The 12,647-nt window shown below is 44.5% G+C and overlaps 5 protein-coding genes across 5 annotated transcripts; 3 read left to right on the plus strand and 2 right to left on the minus strand.

The window, feature by feature from the left end:
- Positions 1 to 151: 151 nt before the first annotated feature.
- On the plus strand, positions 152 to 2,133 carry GGI43DRAFT_403920 (major facilitator superfamily domain-containing protein). The gene is made up of 3 exons (XM_083205851.1): positions 152 to 721; positions 773 to 1,029; positions 1,083 to 2,133. Exons 1-3 carry the CDS (start codon positions 365 to 367, stop codon positions 1,918 to 1,920), a joined length of 1,452 nt encoding a protein of 483 aa, XP_083060730.1. The 5' UTR covers positions 152 to 364; the 3' UTR covers positions 1,921 to 2,133.
- Positions 2,134 to 2,239: 106 nt separating this feature from the next.
- GGI43DRAFT_433809 (uncharacterized protein) lies at positions 2,240 to 3,086 on the minus strand (the record flags this gene model as incomplete). Its single annotated transcript, XM_083209797.1, has 3 exons — positions 2,879 to 3,086; positions 2,770 to 2,840; positions 2,240 to 2,711 (listed from the first exon to the last, which is right to left on the minus strand). The coding sequence occupies exons 1-3, from the start codon at positions 3,047 to 3,049 to the stop codon at positions 2,240 to 2,242; spliced, it is 714 nt and encodes a 237-aa protein (XP_083060731.1). The 5' UTR covers positions 3,050 to 3,086.
- Positions 3,087 to 5,594: 2,508 nt separating this feature from the next.
- Positions 5,595 to 8,976, plus strand: GGI43DRAFT_403923 (uncharacterized protein). Its single transcript, XM_083205852.1, has 4 exons — positions 5,595 to 6,573; positions 6,640 to 7,356; positions 7,413 to 8,568; positions 8,621 to 8,976. The coding sequence occupies exons 1-4, from the start codon at positions 5,694 to 5,696 to the stop codon at positions 8,703 to 8,705; spliced, it is 2,838 nt and encodes a 945-aa protein (XP_083060732.1). The 5' UTR covers positions 5,595 to 5,693; the 3' UTR covers positions 8,706 to 8,976.
- An 837-nt stretch (positions 8,977 to 9,813) lies between these two features.
- On the plus strand, positions 9,814 to 11,172 carry GGI43DRAFT_403928 (Phenylalanyl-tRNA synthetase). Its single transcript, XM_083205853.1, has one exon. It carries the CDS (start codon positions 10,285 to 10,287, stop codon positions 11,026 to 11,028), a length of 744 nt encoding a protein of 247 aa, XP_083060733.1. The 5' UTR covers positions 9,814 to 10,284; the 3' UTR covers positions 11,029 to 11,172.
- A 243-nt stretch (positions 11,173 to 11,415) lies between these two features.
- Positions 11,416 to 12,364, minus strand: GGI43DRAFT_433813 (flavin reductase family protein). The gene is made up of 3 exons (XM_083209798.1): positions 12,078 to 12,364; positions 11,774 to 12,026; positions 11,416 to 11,707 (listed from the first exon to the last, which is right to left on the minus strand). Exons 1-3 carry the CDS (start codon positions 12,356 to 12,358, stop codon positions 11,501 to 11,503), a joined length of 741 nt encoding a protein of 246 aa, XP_083060734.1. The 5' UTR covers positions 12,359 to 12,364; the 3' UTR covers positions 11,416 to 11,500.
- Positions 12,365 to 12,647: the final 283 nt, after the last annotated feature.

The following is a 12,647-nucleotide window of genomic DNA, read 5'->3' on the forward strand; positions in this document are numbered from 1 at the left end:
CAGTGGTGTCCACAGGGCGCGTGCTACAACAACAGGCGGGGCCACCTCTATTACACGTCATTAGCTACATGTATGTGGGGCTACAGCATCCCAGGCCAACAACTGGTTCTGGCTGTAAATGTGACGAACTGCGTTTAATCCCTTTCATAAATTTCAATATCGAAATAAGGGTCTACAGCATATCTTTTGCTAACGGCTTAAACGCCCCCTACGCGTCTTTTCCGAGTACAAGTCCTACATAGTTGCTCAGACGATGCTACTAAACGCCTCTAAAGCCGGATATTAATAGAACCGGCCGTAAATACACACCATTTTCTAACCTAGAGGCGGAGAAACTTTCATCTCTTCTCTGCAGCCAAAAGTCATGGGCCATGAAAAGTCTTCGCAGCAAGAGTCGAGCACTCCATCACAATCGGCTTCAACCCAGCTCACGGCCAGCTATGCGATTGAATGGACTCAGTACCCCGCCAATCCGTTCAATTGGCCGTTGTGGCAAAAATGGGCAACAATGGGTATAGCCTGTTGGGTTACATTTATTGTTGGACTTAATGCCACCTCCATCACGACCGCTTCGACCGCAATTTCATCCAAGTTTCATTTATCGAATGGCGCTCTCGAAGTTAGCTTCTTCCCTTCGACTGCATGGAATGCCGCAGCAGCAGTAGGCCCTTTGGTCACGCTACCCTTGATGGATACATATGGTGTGAGGACCGGATATGTGGTATGCTTGACCTTATTTATGCCACGAGATAGATATATGCTTATGCTTTAGACCTCCTTCATTCTATTCTGCATCTTCCTCATACCACAAGCTCTAGCCGAAAACTTCACGACCCTCGTGGTCTGCCGTGTGTTTGCCGGCGTTTTTGGAGGTACCCTGCAGAATGCGGCTGATGGCATTGCTGCCAACATGTTTCCATCTCACTCCGAGCGCGCATTGCCCTTGACTGTATACGTAATTTCGCTCCTTTTGGGTGTTACAATGGGTCCTGTGTTGGGCGCTGTTGAGGAGCCGCTAGGATGGCGCTGGTAAGTTAACTCCGAAGGAAATGGTGCTGGAGTGTTTTATTAATTGCTGAAAGGGTCATCTGGATTCAGCTTATCTCCTGCGGTGCCTCCATCCCCCTCGTCATCGTTTTAATGAGAGAAAACCGAGGTTCCATTATTCATAGTCGTCTCTGTAAAGCTGGCGTATTTGCTGATCAGGATGAGATAAAGGAATCTCCAGTGCGGGTTCTCACGGAAACAATTTCCCGCAGTGCGGTGCTTCTTACTACGGAGCCGACTATCATATCCATGACTACCTGGTCTTCATTCACATTCGGTCTTATTTTTATTTCTACTCAGTCGGTACCACTTGTTTTTACGGATGTTTACGGCTGGTCCGAGGCCAGTGGTGGTATTGTTCAAGTCAGCATTGGGATAGGGCAGCTTCTAGGGTTCGCAGCCTGTTTGGTACAAAACAAGGCCTACATCCGTAGTGCAGCGTCCAATAAGGAAACAGTAGGAGCGCCATTCCCTGAGTCTATCTTGTACCTTTCAATTCCAAGCACAGCTATTGCTCTTGCAGGGGGGCTTTTCATGTACGGTTGGGGTATTTTCCAGTCGCACTGGATTGTCCCCGTAATAGGGTTGAGTCTTACCGGGTTTGCAATTACCGCAGTTGTGCATGCTGTTACCATATATGTTACCGATGAGTACGCAGCTTGTGCTGCAAGCGCCATCGCAGCCGTCGCATTTGGAGAGAATCTCTTTGCGGCATTTCTCCCCCTAGCTGCGAAACCGATGTACACGCGTTTAGGTTTCCAGTGGGCGAGCACGTTACTAGCAGCAGTTGCTTTATTATTGACGTTGGCACCCATCATACTCGTATATAGAAGACGTGATATTAGAAGCAAACCCATTAGTACCAGAGGGTAACTTGATATACGGCCTAAGCTATAATATAAATACCAGCTTCCCAAAGTCTCTATTGATTGCAAGCTAGTGGCTAACTGATCAATCGACCGAAGCATTGTATGAACTTTATCGGTTTCTCAGCCAGCTGATATTCCCTCATGCGGCGTATACTCATATTTGGTAGCGTAGATCATTATATAGCTGATGAAGTAATATTTCTGTTGTATACTTTAATCATGAATTATAACACAAGGTTTCTTATACTGGTTGTTTAGCCTACACCTTTTTGTTATTTTCCAGTAGGATATTGTAATTGAAATATCTCTGGTAGAGTAGTATACTAAGCTTTTTCAATATAGTTCACTGGTGCCAAGCGTAGCCCTAGAGTTGTATAAAGCAGAAGAATAGCTGCCTCTGTCATAACAACCATTACTCCATAGACTCCAGCCGATCCCTGGGTAACGCTGAACATTGAATCATGTCGAAATACAGCCAAAACTGAATACATCACGCGGACGAATATTAGCGGTAGAGAGACTGCTATGACATAGCAGGTCTCGCGCTCACGCTTAGGAAGTAGTACGCAACAGCACATACTTTTGTAAGCATAGATAGCAAAACCAATAAAAAGGAGGAAACTAGCACAATATACGCATATCGATATTTTTGTCATTGGACTCGGATTATTTATATTCTTCGAGGAGATACCTCCGACGATGCTTAGAATCATGGTAAGGACGAGGGCGAGTCGAATTAATTGGAAATGAATCGATTTCAAGATAACTTTTTTCTCATCGTCAATACGTTCAAAACTAAAAATATTAGTCTATATACCCATAAAAGAAATGACTAGGCAAGAGAAGAAGTTACAGTCTGGATAGTAGACCAAGCGTTGCCAACAAGAGCGGTGGAATTCCAATAGAGTCAAGCGTAGCGACAGCCTGGAAAAGGCCATTGGAGGGGCTTTTTAGATTGTAACAAGTCTGCATACTGCACCAGCGATCCAAATGAGACAAAGAAGCAAGATGAAGATCCAGACGGAGGAGCGACTGAAGCCCCGCTTCCGGCAAATGATGAACGAAACGAACAGTAACGGGATGTAGACAACGAGTTGTATAATGGAGACATAACCTCTGCTGTCGAGCTCCATCGCTATCAAGATATATATTGTTCTGTTCGGAGAATTGATGGATAGCTGCTGCCGAATATACAATGTAGGACTCAGAAGTTGACTGATTCACTCGGTAGTGCGATCCAATATATATATTCCTAAGATGCCACTTTTAGAGCACTTGATCTTGACTTTTACCCCCGGAGCCGCGGCTGAGCATCATCTGGACATTACAATTATATAAAAGCTCTATTTAGAACAATGCATAATTAGGATGGGAGGATCTTTATGTGAAGCTATCTAGCTGAATCCCAAACCCTTTTTAGGGAATCGAGTAGGAATTAAGTACCAAAGTTCCGCAGTAAATTTGCAGCTAGGTACCTAAGTCGTCTGAGCCCCAAATCCCGTTTAGAAAATTGAGTAGAAAATAAGTACCAAAGTACTATAGTGGATCTTAAAAGGTCCACTCGGTGCAGTGACACGCCTTAAGATACACCCGTTCCCCCTGGTTTTGCGATTTTTTCACCTACGTATAGCTAAAAAGTAACCGTATGCTTCTTCTTTTGCTAAAACTTCTTTTTCTCTGTGAGAATTGTGGATTTAGCTACAAAGTGATCCAGAATGCGGTCAAGTGCATGCCATGCGTGCCGCCCAAGGCGTGCCAAAGTGAGTGGGCAGCCGCTGAAAGTTTGTGTTGGCTGAAGGGTAATGACGCTTGATGCTATAGTGTGATAGGCGGCGGCCAGGATGCCTCCAGTGCGCTCGTAAATTTATCGCTTGTCCAGGATAGAGAGACCCTTCTGACTTGTATATCCACGATGAGATAGATAAAGTTGTTCAGAAGGTCGGAAAGCAACGCCAAGGGTCTACTGAACCCCCTCTCAACTCTCGTCGAAAGTCTATTGACCACGCCCATCCACCCTCATCACCCACATTGGAGCTGTCTAGGTGGTCAGAGCATCATAAAAGTCTAATCGTCGATTACGGCCAAAAAACAACTTATCTGGCGCATAGCATCGAGACACAGAGTGGCATTTACATTCCAATAGCTTTGGCGCCGTCGACTGAAGCCCTGGCAATGGCGGCCTTCTTAAATCGGTTCGTGCCCGCCTCTAAGTATTCTAACCTGCTGGCCGATTGTAGTGATAATATTTTTCACTCAAATACCGTTTCATCCGCCCTGAGAGCCGTTGCTTTTGCTTATGTTTCTACTGAACACTCTGAATCGTCTGTGAACTGGATGGCTAGTGAGAATTATACACGGGCTCTTGCCGAAACAAATGCCGCGCTCATCAAGCCCTATCTCGCAATTCTTGATTCCACACTTCTCTCCGTTCTCCTCCTCGGTCTCTTCGAATCTCTTGTCTTCCGTGGCCGCTTGTCCAATTCGTCATAGATAATCCATACGCGCGGTGCGCTGGCACTGCTCTGCATGCGAGGTAGGCACCAATGCATTACCTCCCGAGGGCGTGTTCTCTTCAACCTTGCTGCCGATAACATTCGAGCAAGTTGTATGTTAAGAGGCGAGCCTGTGCCACGCGAATTACTTGCATTGGAAGCCCATACTACGCAAACGGATATAAATCTACGCCTGGGAGTATCGCTCAACCAATTCATGGATCAGCTCATAGCAGTGCGTGTTGGGTTAAGCAATGATGGCATTACTGCAGAAGCCTATCTCTCTCTTGAGTATCAGATTAGTGTTCTTGCCGAGCAAACGGCCACTAAGGGGCTTGCTTTTCCAAACTATGAGGCTGCGTATTATCCCTTTCAGCCATTCAGTGCTGCAGATGTACAAGCTGCAAAGTCATGGCTCGCGGTGAGAATGATACGACTGTTTCTAAATAACGAGCCGAGGAGAAAAATCTGGCCAAGCTTCCCAGAAGATGAGAGACGGGGCGATAAACTTACTGAGAATGTGCTGCTGGCAAACAATAGATGGACAGAAAATGTCAAAACAATCACTGCGGAGATGTTGGCTGCCATGCCATGTCTTTTCCGACTAGCGAATGAAGGGGTTACTGTAATGGCACGCTATTTGTTGTGGCCTTTAATGTACCTTTCGAAGTCAGAATTTTGTCCTCCTTCTGGAAGGGCTTATGCTGCGGAGCAGTTGACGGAGCTTAAAAAGAACCGGAATGTGTCATTTGGATAGTTGTATATTCTAACCAAGAATGGCCAGGCTTCTTCTTTGCCACCTGTCTTGACCACTCATCCTGAAGGATATTGTGCTTTAATTACTCGCATAATAGATACGTTTACTTTACTACAATATTGCTTTTCTTCATAAATTTAATAAAATTTTATATACTTACTACTTTCTATAATACTGATAATGAGTGTATTTTTCTTTCTTTTTCTTTTTCTTTTTCTTTTTTAATTAATTATAATTTTTCAACAGTTTGCACTCTTCATTCTTTCTAGCTGTGTTACTTCGCTGGAAAAAATCCTGTATATTTTGCTGTTCACTTTTTTCTGCCCCCTCGCAGGTAATAATAAATGGGTCAACGATAAAGTGGGTCTTGATGGATTTACCAAGAATCCGAAGCGGCGAACCGCCACGTCCGGTCCTAGATTTAGGCTCTCGGATTTCCAATTCCACTGTTCTGTAACATTGGATGGTCGCCAGTTTATGTTGTTGTTTGACAGACACATCTAATTAGTTGTCTGCAATCTATATGACATGACGGGAGCTGAGAATGATGTCCAACCTTGTGGCGCCCCAGATCCCGACGCTTCTCCAATTTCATGGCAGCGGGATCAACCGCCACTCCAAGAAGACGACATCACACAGCGCAGCATTTCAAACCAAATTTTAAGCATACAGTTTTTGGAGCAACCTTACGACTCAGTAACTACAGACCAAGCAGAATTTCAAGATGACTTCGGTGATGGCTTCTGGGGTTTGGAAAATATGGCATCCGCAGCGCCATGTACACCTCACACTGTAGCTCCATGGAGTACCGGTTCTTGCGTGCCATATCTTCCATCAACTCAGAGCGGTTCAGTTGTAGCCGATGGAAATCTTTCTCAAGAAAATCTCACCTCTCTATCGCATGAATCTTTTACCACTCTGTCGCTACTCCCAGATGCGAGTTGGGAATCGGGTACCCAATCTGCAGGGTCAGATTTTGGCCGCTCCAATCTCAACAATACAAATCCTCCGAAGATAGGCACACGTTTCTCTAGGGAATCATCCAAATTATTAACAAAGTGGTTTGAGAATCACTATAATTATCCATATCCAAGTAAAGAAGAAACAGAAACACTACAACAGCAGACTGGTCTATCTAAAACGCAGATCAAAAACTGGCTCGCAAATACCAGGCGGCGAGAAAAGATGCACCAGAGCATCCAGCCTTCCAGGAAGGCAACAGCTGGGACTGATTCCGATAGAGTGTCGATAGATATACCTAAACGACCTGATACACCTTCAGTCCAGACAGGGCGTAATCACAATACTATGGGACCTCTTGAACGCTGGGTTGACTCTCCTCCTGAGAGTGAGCCGGCAACAGTCACTGCTATTGCTAAAGCAGTCCAACGTGCTAAATCATCGCGAAGTAAGTACCTAAATAATTCCTTGGCTGAGATAACGGACGAGAATGCACACTAACATGAGTACCAAGCGTGGCCATTGTCGAAACCCATAGACGATGGGTCCGGCCAGTCTATCAACGACTCGTCAGACAATAGCCGTGGGACATCTAGTGGTAGTTCACTTGCTTCCATATACTCCTATGGTTCCAGTGACTCTTTCGCGGGTGCCCCAGCTCCAGTGCGTAGCAGATCGCGTCGTCGAAGACGCAGGCTACTGCCAAGGCCGAGGAGATCTCTTATGGGCAACAAACAGCATCCATTTCAATGCACCTTCTGTGCGGAATCGTTTAAAACTAAATATGACTGGCAGCGGCATGAAAAAACTCTTCACATACCTCTTGAGCGGTGGCTGTGCTCTCCAGACGGACCGCGCGCCATCAACGGAGCAACTGGCCAGTTGATCTGTGTCTTCTGTGGTATATCAGAACCAACTGATAGCCATATAAATAGCCATAACCCAAATTCTTGCCAAGAACGAACATTTAATAGGAAGGACCACCTTAAACAACATTTACACCTGGTACACAAATCGAAACTGATAGACGCGTTCACGGAAGGCTGGAAAACGTCCAATACAATAATTCAATCACGCTGTGGATTTTGTGGAATTTATCTGGATTCGTGGAATGATCGAGTTGAGCATTTAGCTGACCATTTCAAAATGGGCAAGACTATGGCTGATTGGACTGGCGATTGGGGGTTCGAAGATGCCATCACAGATACACTTGAAAACGCCATTCCACCTTGTAGGACATCTTCGCACATTCTCTCTAAACTTTGATGTAAGCTGATTATGACATAGATCTTCTCGGCGAAGAGAGAAACACTCCGTTTCCATTTGAAGCAAGTGATATCTCACCAGAATCCCCTCGTACTGCATACGAGCTACTTGTCGTCGAGCTCTCATGCTTTGTTGAAACTCATCAGGACAAGACTAGGCAGATTCCTGGTAATGACTCCATGCAACTCGAAGCTTGCCGAATTATTTTTGCCTCCGAGATATCATCGTTAGAAGTGGACACCGAACCCTCATGGCTGCGTGACCTAGTCTTGTCAAATGAGATTATTACTACTCAAGCGCAATTTCTTCCCATAAGAACACCATCTGAGGGTAGGCTTCGAACACTAGAGATTAGAGGAAAGAAAACTCTATTTGAAGGATGCCCTCTTGAGGCGCAACTTCATAATTTTGTTCTTGCCGAGGCTATAGCTAATCAGACCGTCATTTCCAATACGATATTACAAGTCGAGGCTTGTAAAATACTCACAAATATGCAGCAGAGTTTAAAACTGTCCTTATCTGACTTGGTGTACACGTGGTTTATGGCGTTACTTCAATCGTCTTCGACTGAATGGCTCAGCCACTTTAGGCAACGTGCGTATCTGCCCGCCGCTCAACACAGTAGCTCATCTACACCCCCTGCGTTAGTCAGGCATTGGACCCCATGGACTACATCTGGCGCAATTCTGAACCATTCATATACTGATACTGATGAGCTTCACGCTCGTGAGACATCTAATGAAGAGGCTATCAATGGGATTGAACATAATAAGCAAGCTTTTCTTAGCGAGCCACATCTGACTTGGCAAGGACAAGTCCCAGTAAATCCCGGGACCAGTATGCTCTCATCATCACAGTCATTTATTCCATCCAAAGCCCCGTCATTGGGCGAAGATCTCTTCACTCGCGGGCCGGTGAGTTTTGAAACATTGGTCAATTCTAGTTCAGAAGGGAGCAAAAGCGCATTTCCTGTTAATCATGTGGATGCCAGCCCGCATAATCAACCCGATGGCCTTCAGATGGGATCTTATAGGCTCCATGATCCCAATTTTTACAAATGGTTGGGTCGAGAGCTGGGCCGATGGGTCACTTCAATCATGTCTCCGAATAACCCAAATTGCCATATACCATCCGATAAGGAGATTCAGCATCATGCTCGCTTTTTAATGTATGATGAGTAAGTAGTTATCCTATCCCATCACCTTTCTACCTTGCTAAACAACTTTCAGCGATGATCCGTGGAATCAGACGGTGGCTGATAATCCAGAGTGGTTGCACCGTTTTAAAGTCGGTGTTGGTATTGTTACAGAATAGAATCTAAAATTAAACCGACCTCGCTTGGGATTGAGCGACTCGGTTAATGCTATAGCAGCGGCTGACATCTCACCTCTTATATGTGCCTACCTATGTATATATCAAAGACACTACACTTGGAGCCAACTACTCTGCTTACCAAGCCGCTAGCGGGCTCATATAAGCCAAAATATCTCATATGATTCAGCTTTAGAATATAACAACAATATTGAGTACTAAAGCTGGAAATAAGTCAATATTCTTTTGTGGAAAGGGACAGAAAAGGGACAACAGACGCAACGCACAATACGTGCGCATCCACTAAATTGGTATAACCAAGTGAGATAGTCTCCGCTTCTGTACATAAGGCGTGTTTAACAACGTCCTAGCATAGTAGGTGGCGTAGTATCCTTCTTACCTTCAGTTGTTGCCATTCTTGTCGCCAATCGTTTCTATTTAGAAGAGATTTTTACTGCCGTAGGCTGTGTTGGTTACCGAAGTCAGAAAATGCTTGGAGACTGGTAAACGGTAAGAGTCGACGTGAAATGCCAAATGGAGCAAATAGTAAAAAATTTTTAATGTCGCCACTACAAAATTAAATTCAGTGGGCTACTAAAGTGTTAAGGCTCTTACATGTAGCCGACGCCCAACGTCTCACATAGTTACGTGCTGGAGGCTCAATAGTTGCAAAGACGCCTATCATTCTCTATAGTGACACCTCTTGCGTGAATATTTGCACCATACTTTTGATGGTTTTATTAAATGTAATTGATAGGCTGGGCATGATGGTACTTGGGACTAGTGCAGCCCCCTCCTGTTCTTTTCTTAGTCGTAGGAATGTCAAGCTGTGCCCAGAATGGGAAAGAAGGGGTTGCAATCGATGGCAGCGCAATCTGAGGTTCAATGTGCTGGGTTGAACAATCTCACTTTTTGGGCACGATGCGCACTACCCGTGACAAAACGTGACAAATTTAGAAGCCAGCGCTTTACCCCACAATGAAAACACTGAACCTTAGCTCATAAGCTAAGCAATCGCGAAGTTCCCATAACGAGACAAATCGGTCGCACTAGAACAGGTTATTTCATCTCGCGAGGATTAGTACTCAATCAGAGCTCCGGAAAATGCAATCACTAGGCTCGGACGGACGTAGTAGAAAAAATTAATAGACGTTTATGCCCCGATCCGTTTGATGGCGATCTCGAACGTTGTGTACCCACAAAGGGCGACGGCGAGGGAGAGATGGATCCACCCATAGTTGTAAGAGACGCCCTACATCAAAGCGCAGGGCGTTGGGCTATAAGGCTCTATCCATAAGAAGTTTCTGGATAGCGGGACGCTATGGTAGAGAGATGGCAGCGAGATCTTATTTGCGTGGCTAGGTCCGTTTCGGCGATGGGGGTATTAACAAGTAGTATATTATTTCAGGACCGCCTGCCTGTCCCTAGGCGATAGAACCTATTCACTTTTTCTTGTTCTATATCGTCTTCTTTCTTTTATTCTTTACTTTCTGATCTAATCACAATCCAATCTGCTTATCTTTCATTTACCAAACATTTTAGTTGTTTCAAGTAGCGTGCAGACCTCTGCCCATTATTCACCATGAGCGTAACGAGCACCATGCAGAAACTACTCCAAGCCTCTCATATAGCACCAGAAATCTTCGAGCTACGCCCCGATTATCGTGCGCTCTTGATGGTTGTTGAGGGAATCCCCCCAGGCCCCAGCGATGATGCCAGTGAGACACTATTGCGCGAGGCCGAAACTTCTGTCAAAGGATTTTTGTCGGAATATACGGTTACTGGAATTCCACATATCGCCGCATGGCGCGAAGCTTACAAGGCTTTCGGAGCGAAGCCTCAGAAAACACGGAATAGCCTAGAAGCACTGACTCGGCGTGCGGAAGGTGGCCTACCTCGTGTGAACCGATTGACAGATATCTATAATGCTATTTCTGTAAAGCATCAGGTGCCTCTCGGCGGCGAGGACCTCGACAAATATAATGGAGCACCGTTTCTGACCCGTGCCAGCGGACAGGAGCAGTTTCAGATTTTCTCTGGCGGCGAGGCCCAAACTGAATGCGCCGCACCAGGGGAGCCCATATGGTGTGATGATACTGGCATCACCTGTCGCCGTTGGAATTGGCGTCAGGGCCCACGCACTGCATTAACAGACGATACTACGCGTGTACTGTTTATTTTAGATGCATTGGAGCCACTTTCCGACCACGCTCTTGCTCAGGCTGCTGATGAACTAGCTTCAGCATTGAAGCGCTTATCACCAGAGGTGCGCACTGCACAGAGAATAATCAACGCTTCCTCTTCAGTTCAGCTCGGCAAGTCTTGAACAAGAATACGGAAGTGGAAGCTTGGATATACATGTTCTCTTTTGCGAAAAAAAGAAAAAAAAATGGGCAATAAAGTGGATAGATTTGGAGGCGTCATGTTAAATTAGAAGTATGATATAGAATACGAGTTAGCAATCATTAACAATGCAATAATTATATACATGAGCTGCCTTACATGTAAACCGTTTATTTTATGTAATCTTCTCGACTTTATAATTCATCTCAAAATCCGGAAATTATAACTATAGTTCATGTTAGCTCTCTTTAAGCTCGCTAAGACCACTTCAAAGAGCATCTGCCGGGTTAAAACGAGGTTTGAAAAAAAGGCAGGATCTATAACTTTATAAACTATGAGATAACTATTAAATACTGCACTACTTTATCAATTTATACAAATATTTTTCATTCTATTCAGTTATTCTACTCTATATAAACTTTATATTCCATCTATTATGTTATAATAGCACGTTATTATTCACGTGCTGTTTGCATATGTTCTCGTTCCTCACGCTGCTTCTCCTCAAGAGATCTGTTATCCTTTGTTACATACAGATCATCATCAGATAGCCCCTTCTCACCACCAAGGGTATTTCCGCTAGCATTGTCGTTATACATAAATGGCATCTTCATGTTCCATACCTCACGAGCAATAGGAGCAGCCTTCATAACATCAAACAGCTGTAAAAAAAAAAAAAATTGAATCAGATAAGCTTCGGTCGCATAAATATGTTTTGATGTACTAACCCCGTTAGATGTAATATATTCTTCTTTTACATGAATAGCGACAACTCGGCCAACCACGATATCAGAATGGCCCACTAAAGAATCCCCTTGGACTCTGAAAATGGAATGAACTTTGCATTCGAATTGAACAGGTGATTCTGCCACTCGAGGAGGTTTGACAACACGACTTGGTGCTTTTGTCACGCTGGCGATGGGGAACTCATCGTTCCAAGATTCCAGAGCTGAAGCATTTATTGCTTCTCCAGTATTATATCTTGGAGCTAATTAGCTGAAAAGCTATGTATAGTAAAGATATAGTACTTACGTTGCCATATTCCAGACGAACTCACTAGTTTGTCGTGCATTGATAACCGAGTCCTTGCTTTCGCGTTTGTAAACAGATTGGTGTCCTACAAACATAATCGTCGGGGGGGCAAATGAGACCTTGGTAAATTGGCTGAATGGCGCAAGATTGCCCTGTCCACTGGGACTGGTGGTGCTGATCCAACCAATTGTACGAGGAATTACAAAACTTTTAAAGGGGTCGTGAGGTAGACTCGATTTTTCACCTTTGGGTGGCTCGTAAAAGATATCAGGATGTGTCATTGTGATAGATAACTTTACGTCTTCAGTAGAGAGAAAGAACTTTTCGATAGGTAAATCGTGTTCACTATCTTGTTGTTTGTGATATTTCTTCTGATGTCGCATTTCATATTGTTAGAATAGCGATATATATATTAATATAAGACCTCTGTCTAGAATAACGATGTGGTTAATTTTGGTTCTGACGTCAGTGACTTATGTCGGCGATCTTGTCGGTGATCTTGTCGGTGATTTACCCTAGCTGATCAGTAATCCAATATCCCCACGCCCACCTTGGTCAAAGTTCTGAGGT

Source organism: Trichoderma evansii, assembly GCF_050947405.1.
Source record: "Trichoderma evansii strain SZMC 28006 chromosome Unknown GGI43scaffold_9, whole genome shotgun sequence".
NCBI lineage: Eukaryota > Fungi > Ascomycota > Sordariomycetes > Hypocreales > Hypocreaceae > Trichoderma > Trichoderma evansii.